This window comes from Sciurus carolinensis, chromosome 2, assembly GCF_902686445.1.
Source record: "Sciurus carolinensis chromosome 2, mSciCar1.2, whole genome shotgun sequence".
NCBI lineage: Eukaryota > Metazoa > Chordata > Mammalia > Rodentia > Sciuridae > Sciurus > Sciurus carolinensis.
Window position 1 is genome coordinate 101,617,313 of NC_062214.1, and position 21,890 is coordinate 101,639,202.

Below are 21,890 nucleotides of genomic sequence, written 5' to 3' on the forward strand. Positions count from 1 at the left end.
CAGAGACTGCTGAGCTTCTCAGCAGCCAGAACTAGTTATATTTTTGTATATTTAAGCCAACAAAAGAGTGTTTTCTGTTTGTGGTTTCTGTTTGAGGAAGCAGCAGAACTACCCGACATCAGAGCAGGTATCAGAGGTGTGGGCCAGGCCTCCTTGCCCTTTCCTTTCTTGTCCTCTCTGCAGGCTGGGGCCACCAGATACGTATCAAGTCCCTAGGGGTGGTGGAGGGAAAGGACTGTATCTCTGGGATTTCACCAGGCCCTGTCCTCAGGAGCGAAGAGTGCTGAGTTGTAACCCCAGGGTGACCCTTCAACACGCGCAGGTCTCCCGCAAGTCACGTTTCATCTCTGAGCCTCAGTTTTACCCCCGCTAAAATGGGCACGACCCTCCTTGCTTCTCCCGGGTGCTGTGTGCGTAGCAACGCTAAGGCGGCACCGGGCGGGGCACAAGTGCCTGGGCGCCGAGGGGCGCGGGCGAGCCGGCCGGAGGGGGGGGTCTGCAGCAGCCAGCCCGGGGCTGCCCGCGTCATCGCCGGAGGGCGGGGCCCGGGGCGGCGCTCGGGGGTCACGGCGGCTGGAGCTGCGCCCTCCGCGGCTCGGCGCCCGCCCGCCCGGCCTCTGCCCGCTCACCGCATCCCCGCTCTGCGCTTCCTTCCCTGCCGCGTCCGCGCGCAAAGATGGCAACCGACGGGCTGCACGAGAACGAGACGCTGGCGTCGCTGAAAAGCGAGGCCGAGAGCCTCAAGGGCAAGCTGGAGGAGGAGCGGGCCAAGCTGCACGACGTGGAGCGTGAGTGCGGGCCGGGCGGGGCTGCGGCCGGGAGCGGGCGGGGTACACGGGACCGGCCACTAGGACCGGCCACCAGGACCGGCCACCAGGACCGGCCGCCGGGCCCGCGCGCCCGCAGGTGGAGGCCCGGCCCAGGCGCGCGGGCCCGGCGCGGGGAACGGGCCCTGGAATGGTCAGGGAGTCCTGCAGAGTCCCTGTCACTGGCTGGCAGAGGATCTGGGACTGGTTATGGTCATCACCTGCCTGGAAAATGCAGACCGCCCCTCCCGGGCGGGGGTGAGAGGATGCCAATGGTGAGAAGCTGAGAGCCGGTGTGGGCGCGGCCTAGGGATGAACTGCTCTGATTTTTAAATCTTCCCTGTTGTGTCCTTTTTAATTTTACATTTGCAAGGATGGAGACACCGATCTCATAGCTCACTTTTCTATGTCCCCACCCTCCATGGGGGCAGGGAAGCAAAAGAAACTTACCAGATTCAACCATTTAATTTATTTAAGACTGTTAAGGAGCTTTCCCACAGATGCAGTGATTGGCATAAAAGAGCAGTAGCAGTGTTAAATAAACTTACATTATGGACCACCACCACGATTCACAACCAGCTCTGATCTTCATGAGAGAGCAATTACATAGCTAGGTTCAGTGACTTGACTAGATCAACTTCTCCTTTTCTTGGTCAGATGGCTTCTCCTGGGCAGAGCTTGGGTTAAGGGCCAGCCTTGGGGTATTGGTCTTACCTGCTTAGTGTTTGGCTCAGGAGTCAGCAGCTCCCCTTGCTGAGTAACCACTTTCCTCTGGACTTCTCTAAGTAAAAGTTCACTAAGCCCCTGTATAGTTTAGAAATGTGTCTAGCTATAATTAACCTTAAACCCACAATAATATAGTTAAGTAAATTGGTAGTTATTTTTATTATATAACAAGAGGTTCAGCTTCTCTTTGTTCCATCAGGGACCCAGTCCTCTCTACCTTTCTTTTCCATACTTAAACAGCACTGGTTTTTGCCCCTTGACTATAATATAATTGCCTCAGCTTCTAACATCACTTTTGTATTCAAGGCAAAAAGAAAGGGAATGTGGACACCAGTTTCCATTTTTTCTTTCTCTGCACTATCCACCTCTTCCTTGACCAGAACTAGGAGATGTATCTTTTCAACAGGGAACCCCAGCAGGTAGATTTGATCATTCCAAAAGTGGAAGCTGCTTCTGTCCTGCCAAGAGCATGGTACCATTCAAAACCAGGCCCAAATTTTGGACCCTCTACCCACAGTGGAAGGGTCTATCCCCATGTGCATACATGAGAACATTTGAGTTGAATAGACCAGCGGTCAGGGGGTTTTGTTCTCTTTTATTCACTGCAGCTTCCAAACTACTTCTCTTGTACCACCTTCTAAAACCCTATTCCTTTAAGACTTTTATCACCCACTGATCTCTTCTCCTGTGACATGCCATCTACAGACCTCCAGTCAGGCTCCCTTGTTTCTTAAAAACTTAGACATTTCTTAAGATTGTGTTTTGGGTCTTGCTTTTGACCTTAAGCGTCACAAGGGTAGCCCTCATGACATAAGACCCTGACTCCACCAGACCCCCTATTCCATACACACCTGGGATCTTGTCATTGCTCAGAACTGAGCAAAACTCTAATTGCCGCAACCTGCTCTGACCACAGTTTTTCCCAGAGGAGACCCTCTAGCACCCGTCTCTTCTCTCTTCCAGTCTCCCAGTCCTGTCCTTTCTTCTCTTAATATCCAGCTTTGATGCGTTGGTCCAGCATTTCAGCAGCAATCTTGCCAAGTAACCTTGACTCTCTGACCCTCCTGTTTCTTCATCAGAGCTGCCAGGTAAAACCTCAGCCCTGGATGAATCCTTCATTTCCTGTCATGCCTGCTCCTGAACACAGATGCTGCTGGAGAAAAGCACCAGGAGGCACATGGACACCATTATTATTCCACAGTCACTGAGTCACCTGGGCTCCCAGAGCTGCTCAGCAGTTTCCCTGGCCAGCTCTCCACCATAACAGTTTCAGGCTTTTTGCACCTCAACACAGGACTCTGATTCCCTTTCCCCCATCTTTGTATTCTCACTTCCTCCTCTACAGAAAATAGAAGCTAGTAAGTTGACCCCACACACACACACCCCTCAGTTCATACTTAAAAACTTCCCTTCGCATCTGTGCCCTCCTGGCTTGGACCAGCTCCCTCCCGCTCCCAAGCTCAGGTTCTTGTTATCTCTGGTCTTCAGTCACTGCAGCCTGTTGATTATTCCATCTCCCCCACCTCTTCTATTGACATTTACACATTCCCACGTCTTCCGTTCACTCTGCACATTTTGACAGCCCATGATGTATGAGGCCTTGTTTTCAGCTCTTGGGGACTGCAATGAACAAATCAGACAAACATCCTTCCTTTGTGGAACTTCCATTCTCAAGTAGAAGTCAGATGCCGAGGAGGTGAAGCGTGTGATAGGCTAGACAGTATGGGCTTGAGAAAAAAGGAACAGTGGTGGGGTAGGAAATGAGGTACGAGGGAGCAGAAGAAGGCTTCAGAGAAGATGACCCAGGGAGTCCTCCTGGAGAAGGGCCTTTGTATCTTCAAAATCCCTCCTGAAGTAAGGGAAGGATGCGCAATATGACTGATAGGGAAAAACATTTCAAGCAAAAGGAACAGTAATGCGAAGCCCAGGAAGGGGAGAGTATTTGATGTGTCTGAGGAAGAACCAGGAGACCAGAGCATCTAGAGGGAGTACACAAAGGGCAGAGTAGGAAGATTGGGGTTTTGTGTGGAGAGGCTTATGGGGTTGGGTGGGGACTAACGCTTTATTACCCTGAGTGAGTGGAGAAGCCATCGCAGGGTTTGGAGAGAGGCTGATCTAATTTGAATGGCATAACTCTGCCTGCTGTGTTCTGTGGGAGAAGAAGACAGCTTGAGGGAGAGAAGTAAAGCATAAGATGTAAATGCCTATGGTGCAGGACTCGGTGCAGGACTCTCTGCAGGCGCTCATCAGACATCAGGGAAAGCCTGCATGATTCACTTCTCCCTAGTTCCTTCGAGAAGGTAAAGCCCCAGGTAGGAGAGGAAGGTGATTTCAAAGCCTGCCTTGGTCCCCCTGTCTGCCCTTCAGCTCTTCTCACCACAGAAGCCTTCTGTTCCTTCCTCCAATAAGCACACTCATCTCTCAGCACTCAGGTGGGAAAGGGGAAGAAGGATAGAATAATCTGCAGTTTGAAAACTTGATGCTGTTGCCCTGCCGAAGATCAAACAGCTGTGCTCTCATTTTTCCGTGTATGAAGGGAAAGGATAGTATCCCCCTTCTGGGGGATACACAAACAGGCTTGGCAAAGCCAAACCATTTGCTCAGCCAGTGAGAGAATGGCCAGGACTCAATTTGGGAATTAGGCTGCCTTCACTGGGCTAAGAGCCTAGGGTTGGAGAGAGAAGGGTCTCTTGAACTGAGGAGGAGCAGAAACTGAATCTGGCTCACTCCCCAAAGCAGCGACTGGCATTGTGTACTTTCCTGTATCTCCCAGAGCAACCAGCATATGGCAGGCAGCCTCTTAGTTGATAGATCTGTTTCTGACACACAGGCCTGTTCAGATTACCTGCCTGCTTCATGATGACCCAAACAGATATTTCCCATTATGGAGTCCAAGGAGTTTCCTGCAAATTAAGAACATGAGCCCAGAAGTGTGAGATTTTATAGTATTCCATTAGGGTATGTGACATCAGAGGGTCATGGTTTATTCTCCAGAGCAGTATGTGTTGGATGCCTGTACATTTTTGCATTTTGGTTATGTAGATGACCCCTTTCTATTCTCTAAGATCCCTTTACACCATAAGCTATAAGATGACCAACTCATCCCCGTTTGTCTAGGACTCAGTGTTAAATGCCCTTAAGTCCTGTGCAAACCAGAATAGTTGGTCACCTGCTTTTATCTCAGACTTTCCCAGATCCTTGCCTGAAAATTCAGTGCAAAAATTGGAGCTCATAAATTTGGAGGGGAAACTTCAGGTTTCCTGACTCCAAACCCTCAGTTCTTCAACTCTCATCCCTTTAGTCCTCAGTTCCTTTAGTCCATTCTGTTGGACCTTCATCCCTAAGTCAGGACCTTGACCTATATGAAATACAGAAATAGCTTATATGGATCATGTGATGGAAAGTCAGCCCACCTCAAGCTCCAGAGCCCAGGCCCTGTTCTCCAGGGGACTCTACTTTTCCCACACTCCTCCAGAGCTTCCTGCTTTTCCCTACATGTTTCCCTTGTCACCTTCTGCTTCTGCTGTGGGTGAGTACTCACTTGATTGGTTAAAAGGCATTTATAACCATGTGGCTACAACTTTATTAGCTTCCTCTTGCTGCTGTACAAATTTCCACAAATTTAGTGTCTGAAAGCAACATTAATTTATTCTCTTAGTTCAGGAGGTCAGAGGTCTAAAGTGGGTCAGCAGGTCCTTCTGGAGCCTTTAGAGGAGAATCCATTCCTTGCCATTCTTCATTTCTAGAGGCTGCCTGCATTCCTTGACTCCTTGACCACATTATTCTGATCACTGCTTCAGATGTCATATCCCCTTCTTTGACTTGGACCCTTCATTCTGCCCCTTAAAAGGATCCTCATCGTTAATTGAGCTCACCTGGATAATCCCAGATAATCTTCCCATCTCAAGATCCTTAACTTAATCACATCTTGAAAGTCCCTTTTGTCATTAAGGTAGCATAATCCCAGGTTCCAGGGATTAGGATCTGGAGGCATCACCTGCTTCAGCCTCAGTCTCCAGGCAGTTTTCTTCTCCCAGCAAACCCATGCTTTCCAGATGAGAGAGCTGGGAGAAGCCAAGGCACAGGCTCTGGGTGCACGTCTTCCCCTCACTGTACTTGACTTTTAGAAAGCTGAGATTTGCATTTAAAAGAATAAAAAGTAAATCCATGTATGCATGTATGAAAAGATGTTCATTTTTTATTAAGTGAAAAACATGTGCCAAACTATATATATATATATATATATATACACCGTTTGAAAACTTGATGCCATTGCCCTGCTGAAGATCAAACAGCTGTGCTCTCATGGTGTGTGTGTGTGTGTGTGTGTGTGTATATATATATATATATATATATATATATATACCATGATTTCATTAACTTAAAAGCTGCATGAATATGCACTAAATGTCTAGAAGGACACTCAAGAAATGTGTTGTCTCTAGAGAGTGTTCAGGAAGTGGAGACCTTTCATTTTATACCCATCAGCACATTTATTCCTTTTATAATAAGTAGGAAAAAAACAAATTCTGAAATGGGAATTAAGATCAAGGAAGAAAGAGGTGGGAGACAGTTCAACTTTAAAGAGTCTTTAACTTGAAATTGAGCCAAGGAATGATCTGGAAGACAGACTGACAGCAGACAGCAGGAAGGACATGGTGTTCATTTCATCCAATGTATATGGCAACCTCCTGGGCTGCGCAGGAGCTTCATCCAGGTTCCCAGCTCCTTGCAGCAGGTTCCTTTGTTAAGGAACAAAGCAATTGAAAGCAAATTTAATTTCTCTGAGTACAAATCCACACTAAATTTGGATGAATCTCAGAATTCATCATCAGAGGCAACAGACTTTTCTGTCTTCTTTTTTGGTTTTTTAATTTTTTTTGGCTGTTTATGGACACAGTGCCTTTATTTATTTTTATATGGTGCTGAGGATCAAACCCAGTGCCTCACACATGCTAGGCAAGCACTCTACCACTGAGTTACAACCCCAGCCCCGACTTTTCTGTCTTCTAAATGTAATTTTGTGAAAGGTTTTGGGGGTTTTGTTTTTTCTTCTTCTTTTTTTGGTGGGTGGGGAGGGGACCAGGGATTGAACCCAGGGATGCTTAAACACTGAGCCACATCCCAGCTCTTTTTTATATTTTATTTGAGACAGGGTCTTGATGAGTTGCTTAGGCCCTAAGTTGCTGAGGCTGACTTTGAACTTGTGCTCCTCCTGTCTCAGCCTCCCAAGCCACTGGGATTACAAGCATGCATCACTGTGTCGGGCCTGAAGAGTGGTATTCTCAAACGTTTTATGGCTGAAACCTTGGATGTTCTGATATCGTGGCTTAGGGGGACAATCTAGGAAAAACCATACTTCTAGATTAGTCTGAAGCAAATATGTCCATTTACCTTCCTGTGTTCTAAGGAACTATGCTCCACTTACAGAGGCTGCTAAGAAGTCGACCTCCCTATGAACATCCTCCTCCTGCTGCTCTGCCTCAGGCTGGGAGCAGAAGCTCTCTGCCTTCCATTTCCTTTCCCCTGCTTTTTGCTCTGCATTCATAATTACACATGTGCCAGCTAATGCAAGCGTTTCTAGTGGACCCTTGTAATAAACTAATGCTCACTATGGAAAATTAGAAATATAGAATAAAACAAGTCTTTCATAACCCCCACCACATAGAGGTAGCACCTTTCAATATTTTGATATAGTTCATAGCTTATTTTTTATGTTTGTATATATATTTATAGTGCACTTGGGACTGTACTGGATATAGAATTCAAGTCTAGTTTTTACATTAACCTTATAGATTGAATAGCTCACTGTGTCATTTATGTTTCTTTTTAATGTTGTCATATAATATTGTTATACTGGACCATGTACTAGCCCATCTTGAAGATTGTATCATAACCTAATCCTTCCATCTTTTAACCAGGAAACTGAGGGTAGAATTTCTTTGTGAATAATGTATGATTTTAAAGCAATGCAAAAATCTGTAGCACAAACAAGAAAGCTACTGTGATGGTAAATGTTTTCCCTCCATACACATTTCAGAGGTGTGTGTTCATTACTCAGACTGAACGAGTTTTTAAAAATTAACCTTGGATAATTTTCCTCCTTGATTCTTTGGTCTACTAAATGGTGGCTATCAAAAGACTGTATTTATTAGTGCAAAACTTCGAAAACAATTCAGGGTCATTTTAAACTAGTTCTTTCTTCCCATCTGAGACATCTCACTTGTGTTCAGGCTTCTTCTCTGTTTACATTCAGTTTCAGAATGTTCATGTTCAGGGACATTTTGGAGCTTGTGCATGCTCTGGTCCTTTTTTTCGTGGCTTTATGGAATGAAAGAAGGACTCTATTGCATGTTTTCTCTTTGTAAATTTACATAATTTGAATTCTTATTATTCTTATGCTGTACATTTTGCTTTAGGTCCACATGTGCACAGATTATAAAATAAACAGCAAAACTATCATCTGAAAGTTGAGAGGAAGCCATTTCCTGATAAAAAGTTAGTCTTTGCCAAAATCCTAGACTATCTCCAAGGCCCCATCTACATAAACTCTAACAACCTCACAATTTGGAGGATGGCAGCACCCACTTCAGGGACATGGGAAGGAGAGCATGGGGCCAGGGAGCAGGCCCCATTGGAGCAGCTTCTAGGCTGTTACAAGCACATCTTGGAGGGACCATAGAGAACAGCAGTGAGGGGGATCTGCTAAGCAAAGAGTCTCCTAACTGGATTGCCTCCTCCAGTGTCGTTTCCATCAACACTCGTCCACACTGCAGCCAGAGAAAGTCATGAAAAGGCAGATCTGGCCATGCCACGCCTCTGATGACAACCTCCCATCAGGCTGCTGTCCCTGTGGGATGACTGAGCTCTGTTGTGGGTATACAGAGTCATTACTTGCCTGCACCCACTCCTCACCCTTAATCCTCTACTGTGATTAAGTTGCTTTTACTGCCCTCAAAACATTTACTTATCTCATACCTGTTAGGGTTCAATATAAGGTGTCCCTCAAAAGTTCCTGTGTTAATATAGGCATATTCAGAGGTAAAATTATTAGATTAGGAGAGATATAACCTAATCAGTTTGTCTTAGTTTGAATGGACTAACTGGATGGTAACTGTGGGCAGGTGGGGCAAGGCTGGAGGAGGTGGGTCACTGAGGGTGTGCCCTGGAAGGGCTCAGCTGCCCTGTGGCCCCTTCTCTTTCCCCTCTCTTGCTTTCTGACCCTGCTGTGAGCTGAGCCGCTTTCCTTTCCTGCTGCCCCTCTCCCATGCTTTCTGCCTCGCTGGAGGCCCAAAATGATGGAGTCGGCTGACCTGACACTCTGAAACCAAGAGTCCAAAATAAGCTTTTCCTCCTCTAAATTGGTCTTGTATTTTAGTCACACACAAATAAATAAATAATATAACACCTTTGGGTCTTAACTTTTGCCATTTCCTCAGCTTAGAGTGCCCATCTAGTCCCCCTTACCTCTGAATTATCTTATTGTCCTTTTTTTCTGATCTCACATATCACCCCTGAAAGCCCAATGCAAGCCCCCATCCTCTGGACCAGATGCTCCCTGTGTCCACACTTGTAGCTTAGCAAGTCACATGTGAGGTTGAAGTCATCTTATGGCTCCATCTCTCCCCGCTACTCTCAACTCCAGAGAGAACCCAGACAGAGTCTCACACACCTGGTGATCATGGAGCCTCGCACACATTGGACCAGGATCATCCAGGAAACAGCTCGAGCTGTCTGTATATGGCATTAAGATTTGTGTATAGTAAAGACCAAGTCTAAGTTCTCAAGGGACAGAAAAAGGCTAGCATGAAGAAGGAACTTTTTAAAAGGCTGCGTGTTGGGTTCCTGTAATTATTTTGTCTCCCCTAGTGCTAGCGAGTTGGCCTGATAGATGGAGGAGCTGCTTGGCAGCTGATGCAGCAATGATAGGAAAGGGTAGTGTAAGAAAGGATCAGAAAAAGCAAGGAAAGGGGCTTGCAAGTTTGGTTGACCCACCAAAAACTGCTGCTTAGAATTGCTATAATTGATTAAAGTATAATAAATACTAAGCATTTCATTTAATCTTATGAACATGTCAAATATTACTGAGGATATGCCTGGTTTACTTCTTTTACATTTTCATGCAGACAGTCTGTTATGCACTGTGCTTTCAGATGTGCCATAATTTGTACAGTGGTTTATTCCCAAGTATGCCTTGAGCACAACAAATGTGTTTTTTCCCATAGTTCCTTGCCTTAATAAATATGTAATATAAATTGAAGCAAACTTCCCTTTTGTATATTTGTAAACTACAAAGTAAAAAAAAGTGAACATTTTTGTGAAGTTTGTATTTTACAGACTCAAGGTGAGAATTAAGTTTTAAATAAACCTATAATATTATATTGGGGGGGGGGAGTGGGTGTTACTAGGTACCCGAGCTGGAGAATATCACAGCTAACACTTACCCCATATTCCCTTGGCCAGGCTTGAGTAGTCATCCCAGCAACCCCGTGAGGGAAGCAAAGTGGGACAAGGAAAGTGCCTTCTTGAGGTTGCACAGCTGGCACAAGGCAGAGCCTGGCTTTGACCCCAGCAATCTGTTCCCAGGGCCAGAATTCTGAACCACCTGCTCCAGTGATGCCTCAAGGGGGTTCCAAAAACACAGCACCCTGTGTTCCTGAAGTTCATCTTCTCATGGAATTTCCCACCGGATTGCCATCCTTATCATAGAAACCAGATGGTTGTGGTCATTATTTCATTAAAAAATTTTTTTAAAAACATCCTGGAAAGATGGTTCATCAGAAGGAAGAGGAAAAACCACATGTGCCCCAGACCGAGCTCTCCCGAATAGAATACAAAACATATTTAGCTCATTTCCAGATTTTCTTTTACTTTCTGATATTTAAGAAAATTTTTAATTCAATGGTTGCAGAATTTTGGCAGACAGAAACAGGATGGAGTGGGTTGGAAGTGAATCTATGTGGGAAGGGAAAATGCAGAGAGGAAAAGTAATTAATAGTTGGGATATGTTCGAATTCATGTTATGTAAGGAGGGCTCTATTTTAGTTGATGAGTCATCTCTTTTTTTTTAAGGGGGACATTAAAAAGCCATGGCTGTCCTAATGCTGAATTTGAGAGAAGCAGCAATAATATCAATAATAACAGTATAATATCAATATGAAGTTTCAGAGTAAGACATTAGAATGTGCTCCAAGTGCTGAACTGATACAGGCTTGTGTTAAAGGCTTATAAGAATTCAGAAAATTTGATCTGTTTTAAACTTCATTCAGGTGTTGTTGTGAAGAGTGCATCAGTAAGATGTGCCTTTGTGGCACTAATGCAGCATTTCAGCAGAAGCAACGGCATAATGATTGAACAGCGATGGGGCGCTTCAGAGCGCAGCAAGTGTTTTTCCAGTTTTGAGTTCTCACAGACTGTTTTTTGCACACCTCCTTTCTTTCATCACACAGAAGTAGGGCAAGTAAGAGGAACCAAGACTTTTGGAGACATGACTGACTCCAGGGCAGGGGCAGGGAAAGGACACCAGGAGCATGGAGTGGGAAGTGCGCCAAGGTCAGTGGGGCCCATCAGGAAGTCACAAGCCTGCAGATGGGGCTCCCCGGGGCAAGGAGAACCGTTTCAGCATCAAAGTAAATAACACTAGGAACTGACTGCAACCTATTTTACAGTAAGAATTCATGCTAATAGAAATAAATAAATGGAAGAGGAGGAAAAGCATCTCCTTAGATCAGAAAACCAACTAATAAATGCTAAAGGGATGATGGATTTAGAAAGGTCACTACTTTGTAACTAGCAACCCAATAACTGGGGTAGGCAGGAGAAATTGATAAGTGTGACAATAAGGATATCAGAGTCTGAGAAGTACCATGGTATTTATACAGCCTCAGAATCCAGCCCCACAAGGCACTTGTTCAGGTGCTACCTTAACCAGGTGATAAGGTTGCTGTCCACAGCAGTGGGGCTGATGAGCAGCATGTGTCCCCAGGAACTCTACATCACTCCATGTTGCTGCCAAGCGTGTCTTAACCAAACCTAATCCTGAACAAGCATCAGTCAAAACCAAATTGGGGAATGAGATAATTGGGGACTGAGAAGCACACCTGAACGTAACACTTGATCTTGGATTTTTCTTTGCTATAAAGCATGTTGCTGGAACCATAGACTTTAAGACTTTAGCTTAGATAGTAGTATTGTTTCAGCATAATTTTTTGATTTCGATAATTAAATGTTATTAAAGACAGCTCTTTGCACACCACAGTGTTTAGGGAGAGGGAAGGGAAGATGAAGGGAAAGATATTTTTCCAGAAGGGTAATGTTGTCAACAGCCTAAACTTGGCATTCATTGGCCGGTCACTCTGTGCACTTCCCCATCAACCCCCACACTCCTAGGGAGGAGCAGGTCAGCCACCTGACTCTCACCACTCCCTGCTCTCTTTTAAGGCACCACGCCCCTCCTCAGCTGTCAGCTGCTCCAGATTGCCCTTCCCTTTCCACCTCTCTGCAGAAAGGCCTAGCCAAGAGGGTTAAGAGGAAAAGATGGGGTTAGGAGCCCAACTTCTCACCAACCCAAGAGGGAGGGACACCCTCAGCTGCTGCCTGTGGCAAGGTAGCCCCTGCTCCCTGCATATCTTTTTCTCACCCATGTGATGAAAGACCTGAACTTGCTGCTTCCTGTGAACTTGTCTCTGTCTTTGACTCATCAGTCATAACCTCTCTCTAAGCCCTAGAAAGCTCTCCCTGGGCCTCAGGATGTGGTCCAAGGCCCTGGGAAGCTGACCTTGGGAGTTCCATCCTAGTGTAGGTGGTGTCATGGGTAGGGAATGTGTCCGGATTTTTCGACTATCACATTATTCTCTGTGAACTCACTCACAGGTGTTTCATTTGCTGGCAGCTTGCTTAGTGGTCCTCCCCTTCATTCTTGCTGTAGCACCTCCCATGTGCCAGGCCTGTGATAGACACAGGGATCAGTTAGACACTGTGCCTCTGTCAGGCAGCAGGGTGCACAGGATGGCCCTGAGGGGACAATTTTTATAAGATCAACTTTCCTTGTGAGCATAAAGTGATAATCAAAAGACCAGAAGTCCTAGTCTCACTCCCAGCGAGTTGTATTAACCAAAGAACCTCTGAGCCTCCGCCTTCTCCTCGGTTAAATGGAGACAGCAGTCTCCGCTGCCTGCCCTGCACACTTCTCAGAGCCAAGGCCCTTAAGTGGGAGGATTCTATAGAGTGTCTGCAAATATGAGGTAGTTTTGTTAATCCCTCAATATGCACATATTTGAAGTGGTTTGGAAAACACAGGGTCTTAAACACAGAGAGCATGACTGTGTTGTCTGTACTTGCTACAGACCCTAGAAGAGAGTATTGCAAGGGCGAGTTGTGAAGAACAGGACGATCAAGCTGTGGCACAGACAATGCACAGCATCCTCACCCCCGCAGAGCCGTGTCTTACCCAGTCAACTCAAGGCTAAAGATTGATCGTGGTGTTCTCATTCCAGTGCACCAGGTGGCAGAGCGCGTGGAGGCCCTGGGTCAGTTTGTCATGAAGACCAGAAGGACCCTCAAAGGCCACGGGAACAAAGTTCTCTGCATGGACTGGTGCAAAGATAAAAGGAGGATTGTGAGCTCCTCACAGGTATGTTCCACCTGGTGACTGACCTGAGCAGGCCTCTGATCTTGTAGCTAAGAAGGAAGCAAAGCTGTCCCTTTCAAAAGCCTTTTTCTGATCTTTATGACATTGCTTATTCTCCAAAGAACATGATTTAGCAGAAAGAATTCTCTTGTACACTGTAGAACTCCACTAATTTGGGTAGATTTGAAATTGTAGATTGTATTTGACTTTTCATGAGCCATTCAAGATTATTTCTTCCTGAACATATTACAAGGTCCTACTTGTGAGCAAAGGCATTTTTATAAGTCTTTCCCCCGCAAATCAAGAGCATAAGTGATTGAGATTCCACCAATGCTTTCTTTTAATTTAAGAGTTTATCAATTCTTATATCTTAATTAAATTAAAAATTTGTGTTTGGAAAATATAGTTTTTTTCATTTTTATAGTTTACATAGTATATTTTACAACTTATCTATTTATTTTTTAAATGTTTTTAATTTTTTTTTAAGTTTTTGGTAGACCTTTATTTTATTCATTTATTTTTATGCAGTGCTGAGAATTGAACCCAGTGCCTCACACATGCTAGGCAAGTGCTCTACCCTTGAACCACAACCCCAGCCCCTTATCTATTTATTATCTATTGCTGCATAACAAATTACCTCAAGATTTAGCAGCTTAAAACAGCAGGTATTTATTATTACATACAGTTTCCAAGAGTCAGGCACGCAGGTGTTGATTCTGGTTCAGGGCCTCTCACAAGGTTGCTGTGAAGACGTTGGTGAGGCTGCAGTTAGGTGACAGCTTAACTAGGGTGCAGACTCACTTCCAAGACGCATTGCTCACGTGGCTGTTGGCCAGAGGCCTCCATTCCTTGCCATGTGAACCTCTTCGTATTTCTACTCAAAACATATAGCTGGCCTGCACCAGAACAAGTGACCCAGCAGAGGGAGAGCCACTGTCTCTTTTATGACCTAGCCTTAGGCCGACATTGCATCCCTTCTGTTTTCTGTGATTCACACAGAACAGCCCTGATATGAGGAAGGAGATTTAGTTAGAGTGTGAACATAAGGCAGCTGGGATGGTTGTGGGTGATTGGAGGCTGGCTCCTACAGTTTAGTAACCTTTATATCTGTTTTTGTTTTTTTTTAACATGTTTTTATGTTACATGTATTACACATAAAACTGTAAACTGTAATTCAATAAAATATTCTGTAAATCAGAGTTTTATTGTCAGTGTATGTTTCCTGTCACTCCTGGCTTCCGCCCAGATTTTTCAAAAGAGGGTTTACCTTTTCTTAATAACTTATAAGTATAAAACTACATATTCTAGATAATCCACAAGCTATAACATTTATGTTGATCTAAAGTTGGGTAGGACAGTTGTTGTCATATCTTACATTATCTACAAATCTAATATGTCACCTTGTACTTGCTTTGTATTTTTTGTCCATAAGAAATGTATCACTTATGCATATTAAAGAAACACTGAAAAATAGAACAAAAAGTTTTACTCCCACTGCCTTGTCCCAGCCATTATTATTATTTTATAGCATTTCTTTCTAACCTTTATTTTTTCTTAAATACTTATTTTTACAAATTGCTTTTTCCAGATGTACGTGGTGCTACCTAGCTAGCTCTTTGGATTTTTAAACCCTTACAAGCATACTGAATTCCAGCTTTTCTATCACTCCTGTACGATCTATTGCGAGTGGGGAAGGCCAGGGTCACATCAGCACATGCCCACACATCCTCCTCTGCTGCAGAGGTAGGAAGAAGGGCATGTGGGAATGAAGAGGAGGCTGGAAAACATAGGAAGACTCTGAAACAGACTGACTCATCTGCAACCTTCTCCCTTAAAAGGCAGGAGATTAGTCACCCTGATCGGGTGGGATTAGGGTTTGTGAGTAGAGGCACATTCTCTCCAGGCATGTAGGCCTCTCGCATATAAATCTGTGCTCATGAAAGGGACCACATCTAGTTTAATGAGATTCCAGAGCACACAGGGGGACAGTGGGCAGTGAGGGGGAGGAAGCCGTGGACGCAGGCAGTGAGGTGGCATCAGTACTGCCCCACATCACACAGTGAGTGGTGGCTCTAGGCATGGAGGACTGAGGTTCAGAGGTATAGGTGAGCTACCCCACACTTTGTGTTTGGCCATTTAGTCAGAAATTGAACCACTGCACTTAGGAATCCTGAAAGACCCCGAATTACCAACTTTGACTTTGCTTCAGGGTTCCTCAGCCATGCACGTTAATCCAGAAATTTTCCATCAGATCACATGAAGCAAGAAGCTACATCCCTTTAAAAATCAGACCTTGCTTCTGCCAGTAGGTGGCGTTTTCCTCTGATCTCCCCAAGCTCATTCACTAGATTTGGCTCCAAATGGCTTGAGTGATTCAAAAATTAAGCCTGTCACAGAGACTGCAGATTTGCCCTCCCTGAGGGTGTACAGGGACCCATGCACTGAAGGAAGCCAGCTTGTCACCCTCTTCCACTGTGTGCCCAGAGAATGCCATGATCTGGGCAGGTGGCTGCTTGTGGGCGTCCTCTGGAGGGTTTGTACTACAAATAGATGGCAAGGTGTTCATGCCCGACGTCCCCAGCATGGGTGCCAGCAGTTACAATGAAAGTGGCCATATTGTTGGTGCAGTCGCCAACTCACTGCTCACCCTGACAGGGCATGCTCTTTGTTCACTGAACAACTGCCCATGGGCTCCCCACTGTTATAGAGCACATTGCACGTTGTTATTGGTGTAAAATGTCAGAGTGGGGAGCTCTGCTGTCCATGGGCACCTGGAGAAGTGAGACAGACTGATCTCAGGCCCACACAGCTTCTTTCACAGAGAAGTAGCCAGAGTGGAGGGGAAGGGGTCCTATTGCTGCAGGGAACATGAACTCCAAGGAAATGGGAAAATCAGGTATTGAAGATAGTGTGGAGATTTATTGTTTACCTTCAGGCACTTAAAGATAATTTCAAGTTTTTCTTCCCCTGTATAACTTTTTGTCATTTATCGTAGTGGGGATGACAGCAGGGTACCAGCAGTTGGTGCGGGTTGATCAGTGGTACAGAAGATGCATCTGAGCCTTGCTTTCTGTAATCATGTTGATTCAGAGAATGTGGGGTTGAGCCTTTCATCAGCCTGGGAAGTTCAGCCCCTCCCTGCCTCCATTTTCTTCATGGTAGGTTGGCGGGGCCCGATTACCAGGTACCTGCACCAGCTTTCCCCTCACTGCCCCACTGGACACAGCTTTCCACGGACTTCTGAGCAATTATCTGAGAGAACTTGTCGCCAGCCCCTGAACTGTTTTCTCTTCTCCCTGCAGGACGGGAAGGTGATCGTGTGGGACTCCTTCACCACCAACAAGGTGAGGCCTCCTTCCCAGGCGCATCACAGAACCTCAGGATCCAGCCTGGTTTGAAGGTGCTCTATCCTGGCCCCCACCAGGCCCCGCTGTGCGTGGTCACCCAGCCTCTAGGCACGGAGCCCCAAGAAAGCCCAGCCACATTGGAGCAGCCTCGCCCGCCCAGTGCAGCGCTTGTTCCTCTCTCGAGAACCCCCTCGCCCTGAGAAGAGCACGCAGTCACCGTAGAGGCACTGATGCTCAAGTGGGGATGGGCGTAGCACAGAAAGCTTGCCACATTCACGTGTGGCTCTGCATTTACTATTTTTCTTCTGAGTAATGATGGGAAGTACCAAAATGCTCGGTCATTTCTTCCCCCTCATACTTTGGGCCAGACTCCACAGCACTGTGGAAATGAGCAAGGGGAAGATGGAAGCTGAGGCTGCTGTGGGATTGAACTGAGCCATCATGCAATGCTGTGGAGTCTGGTCTGGGCACATACGCCCAAAATGAGATCTAAATTTAGACTCAGCTAAAATATAGACCGAGATCTATGCGTGGGCATTTGCAATAGGAGAATTGTGTATTAATCATAGGTTCCAATATTTACTTGGAAAGGAGGTCTTCCTTTTCACCATATAGAAAAAGGAGACCTATACCTCCTGATCCAGGAGCAGTTGAACAGCATCCATACCCTCCATTGTTGATTGTGTTAGTAAATGTCGTGGTAGGCAGCTATTACATGACCTAGTTCAATGAGGGACCAGAACCATTTTGTAGCACAGAGTCCTTAATGGTCGGGCTCCTGGAGAATGATAAAAATAGCACTCTTCACAGGGCTTTCTTCCTCATCACCTCCTTGCAAGCCATGGCCTTTCCTGGCATTCCTCAGGTCTTTTGGACTGTGTGGGAAGCAGTCATTTCTATTTACACTTTAGGCGTAGGGCATGGGCTGGTTTCTGGGAGCTGAGTGGCTGCTTAGAGAACATAGCCATTACTGGTAAGCAAAGGGGCCCTGGCCCTGTGCTGAGAGTGGCCTCTTCAGCTCAGCTCATCGGTGGATTATTCTTAGCATCTGAAAGGCTACAAGGCTGTGAGTGACAACAGGATTTTGGCAGGCAGTATTGGAGCCTATATTTCCCCACAGAAACATGGAGAATCACAACAAAAAAAGAACACCTGGCCTCTAATGTCCACTGGGAATCATCTAGTCCCATCCCTCACTTCACAGATGGACAACGCAGGACAAGCAGGCAAAATGGCCATCCCACATGAGGTTGCATAAGTTGTTACTGTCAGAACCAGAACCAAGCTGGCACATGCCTGTAATCCCAGCAGCTCAGGAGGCTGAGGCAGGAGGATCGAGAGTTCAGTGAGACCCTGTCTCTAAATAAAGAAATGTGGGGATGTGGCTCATTGGTTTAGTGCCCCTGAGTTAAATCTCTGGTAACCTCCCCTCCAAAAAAAAAAAAACCCAAAACCAACATCTTTGTGCCCCTTGGAATTAAGATCTTGACTCAAGTGTTTCTGAAATGTGGTTTTTATTATTTGCTAATCTGCATGCAGAAGGACATGGTAACTGGGCTACCAGGCAGAGACAAGGGATATTATGCTTAGTTCTTAATGCTTCCATTTACAGGTTCTCTGTCATCCATGCACGCAACCCAAAGTCACCCTCCTCCTCCTGTCACCCCATGCATGTACCCCCTTGCCAGGAATGGTTTCAGGACCTATAGTAAGCAAAGACTTCTGCACTCACCAGTAAGCAAGCTTCTACATGGAGAATGGGAGTCAGAGTCAATAAGGTAAAATATTTACCTGAAAGGAGATGCGGATACTTACTCAAATTCAAAGAAAAGGAACCCCAGTCATCAAGCAGAAGAACAAAGGAAGTATAACATGAAGAAGTGAAATATTACCAGGTGTGCTGACATACACCTGTAATTCCATCCACTTAGAGGCCGAGGCAGGAGGATCACAAGTTCCAGGCCAGTCTCAGCCACTTAGCAAGCCCCTGAGCAACTTAGTGAGCATCTGTCTCAAAATAAAAAATAAAGGTCTAAGTTCCAGGAATATTGCTCAGTGGTTAAGCAGTCCCTGAGTTCAATCCCTACTGGAAAAAAAAAAAAAAGGTACAATGTTAACTAATATTTTGAAGGAAGTAAACATATTTTACTGGTTGAGATTTTTGACTTTTAGAATATAGGACATAGTTTGATTGATGATGGGAGGCTGAGACGCTTTGTCAGTCCGAAGCCCATCTTTATTCCATAGCTCTCCCTTTGAAACTATGAGGTAACTTAGTGGGAACTCTGGTGCTTTCCTTTCGTAAAAATTAAATATTAAAAGACCTGTGTAGAAGTTCCTGTCACTCACTCTAGAATGGTGCATGCTGTGTTTCAGGAGCACGCGGTCACTATGCCCTGCACGTGGGTGATGGCATGTGCTTATGCCCCGTCGGGATGTGCCATAGCTTGCGGGTAAGCTTTGCAGATTTCCAATTAGTCACAAAATACTTTTCTATTGGCAAAAACAGGCAAACAAATGAGAATTTATAAGTTTTGTTACTACTTGTTAGTGATGTGTTAAATCCCTCCCTGAACTTTTATCAAAGAAAAAAATCACAAAACTCTCTTTCATAATGATTCTCACTACAAACTGACAATAGTATAAGTTCAGACCTGTCCCCTGTCCTCTCAGCTGCTGTTGGTGGGACTATAAGTTGGTGCAAACATTTTGGAAAGCAGGTTGGTGGTATATTTCAGATGCCTTGTAAAATTTGTAAGCTTTGCTCCAGTGACCACATCTAGTAATTTGTTTGAAAAGAATGACCCGAAATGTTCAAAAGCCATGCAAACAATGACATTGAGTGTAGCGTTTTTTTAAAAAATAAGGAAAAAACAAAGGAAGCAATACATTCATCAAAAAAAAATTGAGTGAATTGTGGTATATGAATTGAATGAAATATTATACAGCAATAAAAAGAAGTTCTCAATTACAGTATGTGAAAAGAATATCAAGGTTACTAGGAAAATTGTGCCTTATTCTCTCTCTGCTGGAGCTCAGTTTTACATAGCTAAGCAGTGAAAATTGAAACATGCATAATTTCCTGTCCCTGTGTTAAACAATTCCAGGACCATTCAAAATGCTTCTCTGGTATGTCAGCCATGTTTGAAAAAAGAGACATGGTAAAGACTGGGATGAACTGTGGCCAGTGTGATAGCAGTTCATTCTGGATGATGAGACTATGGGGAATTTTTCTCTTCTTTAAAATTTTTTCTACTTTTAGTTTTTTTTAAATAAGCATATGTGATTTTTATAATCAGAAAAAAAATATTTTAAAAAGGAAAACTCTGACCCTCTAGAAAAAATTTTGTCACCCACCCATCCTCACCAGTGTCCCCTCCCTTTGTGTGACTGTTTTGGGGGCATCTTCCCTCTCTTCTTCCAGGTACCAAGACCATTTGTGTCCCTAGAGCTCATACATACATGTATTTCATATTTTCTAACTTTTTAATTAACAAAAGTATGTCATGTCTCCATTTTATAGCTGGGTGCTCATTTATATAAAACTTACCCCATCTACTTTCTAAAAGAATATGACATGGCTACAAAAACAGATATATCTGCCACATAGTTTCACATTTAGAGAGAGGGAGAGAGAGAAAATGCCACAATTATAAGTTGGTGCAGAGGAGTTTAGCCGGCTCTATAGTTAGGAGGCACGTCCCCACGAGGCTGTCCTCACTTCAGATGCCAACCACAAATTCAGAGGTCCCCACCACCACCCTCAGGCTGGAAGGCACTGCACTTCCCTGTCATAGCTTTATCACAGCAGAGTAGAAACCAGAAGCATCCAAAGGGATAGGCGTGTAGGGTAGAGTCTGGGAAGGGTGAGCTAGGGTAGAGTCTGGGAAGGGTGAGCTTCCAATTATCTCTCCTCAGGGAGTTGGCAATGCCCTTTCCTCCTTCCAGCCTCAGAGTGTGACAGTATCCACAGAGGATCCCCAGCTGGCGCAGCTCACTTAGGCCTTCGGTGTCCCGAGTTATCGGGTCTCAATGACACATGGCCTGCATGAATCTCCAGACCCATACCTTCGGTCTCTAGTTCCTCTGGAAGTCTGAACTGAGCATATCCCAAAGCCCTCATCATAAATCACATTGTGAGGGCTGGGGATATGGCTCAGTTGGTAGAGTGCTTGCCTTGCAAGCACAAGGCCCTGGGTTCAATCCCCAGCACTGCAAAAAAAAAAAAAAAAAGAATAAATCACATTGTGAGACTACTCAGTAGCTAACGCTCCCCAGACAAACGAAGGCTCTCTACCAGAGAGGACATTCCAGAGGCCCAGAGATCACCTCCCAGGAGCAAAGGGGAGAACTCTCCTTAGGTCAGGTCAACTCTTCACCACTCAGTAGGAATTATAAATACAGTTTAAAAATTCCTAGAGTAGTATGTTTCTAATTGGGCATTAATTTTAGCAAATGCCTAGAGCTGGATGGGTCATGTAATTCTTCAGTGTTCGATACTGAAATATTAGGTAGCAGGTCTAAATTTCAGAAAGAATATATTGGGTAAAGAATATATTGGGGGACTGGGATTGTGGATCAGTGGTAGAGCACTTGCCTAGCATGTGTGAGGCACTGGGTTCAATTCTCAGCATCACATAAAAAATAAAGATACTGTGTCCATCTGCAGCTAAAAATATTTTTAAAAATATATTGGGTGGATCCTTTTATAATTTATACAATGAAGATAATAATAGAATGAATAATGTCTTCATTATTTGAAAAGTGAAGCTGTGGGCTGTTGATATGACTCTCACTAAGTGGAACCCAGTGAAAGAATTTCCATGAGGGCAGGGGGACAGGAGGGAAGAGAAGGATCTTGCAAGGCTCTGGTAACTTCCTGGTGACTTACACTGGTGCAGAAACCGTTCCGAGAGGGATTGCAGGTGCTCTGATCTGAGTCCTCTGGTTCCCCAGCCCTGGCCCGCAGGGTGGTCAGTACCTGTACTGGCTCCTCCCCACCATCTCTCTGGGAATGGAAGCAGAGGAAAGTGCACATATTTATGAAAGCATTTTTTAAAATTGGGTAGGGGGTGAGGAGAGCATCAGACCAAACTGGGAAATACTGAATCCTTAGTGTAGGTAAAAGCACTGTCTCCCCCTCCCCCAGAGCTTCCCGAGAACTGCCAAGAGCAACTGTGATGAAGTTTCTAGTGGTAAATCTAACATAGAATTTCCTGACCATGGCTCTGTGGCATCCCCATAAGTCCATGACCACATAGAGCCACACCTATGCCATGTACTCTAAATGCCTTTGTAGGTAAGAAAGCCTGACTACTGAATCTTTATCTCATTTAGCTCCAAACTTGAAAGCTAAAACCCCGGTAGGACTGGCACAATCCC

The 21,890-nt window shown here is 45.0% G+C and overlaps 1 protein-coding gene across 1 annotated transcript in view; it reads left to right on the plus strand.

The window, feature by feature from the left end:
• Window positions 1-509: 509 nt before the first annotated feature.
• Gnb5 (G protein subunit beta 5) overlaps window positions 510-21,890 on the plus strand; it is a 38,093-nt gene continuing 16,712 nt past the window's right edge. Inside the window, exons 1-4 of the mRNA XM_047542040.1 lie at window positions 510-788; window positions 13,028-13,164; window positions 16,464-16,505; window positions 18,885-18,961. Coding sequence (XP_047397996.1) covers window positions 677-788; window positions 13,028-13,164; window positions 16,464-16,505; window positions 18,885-18,961 — 368 coding nt within the window. The 5' untranslated portion in view covers window positions 510-676. The remainder of the gene's footprint in view (window positions 789-13,027; window positions 13,165-16,463; window positions 16,506-18,884; window positions 18,962-21,890) is intronic.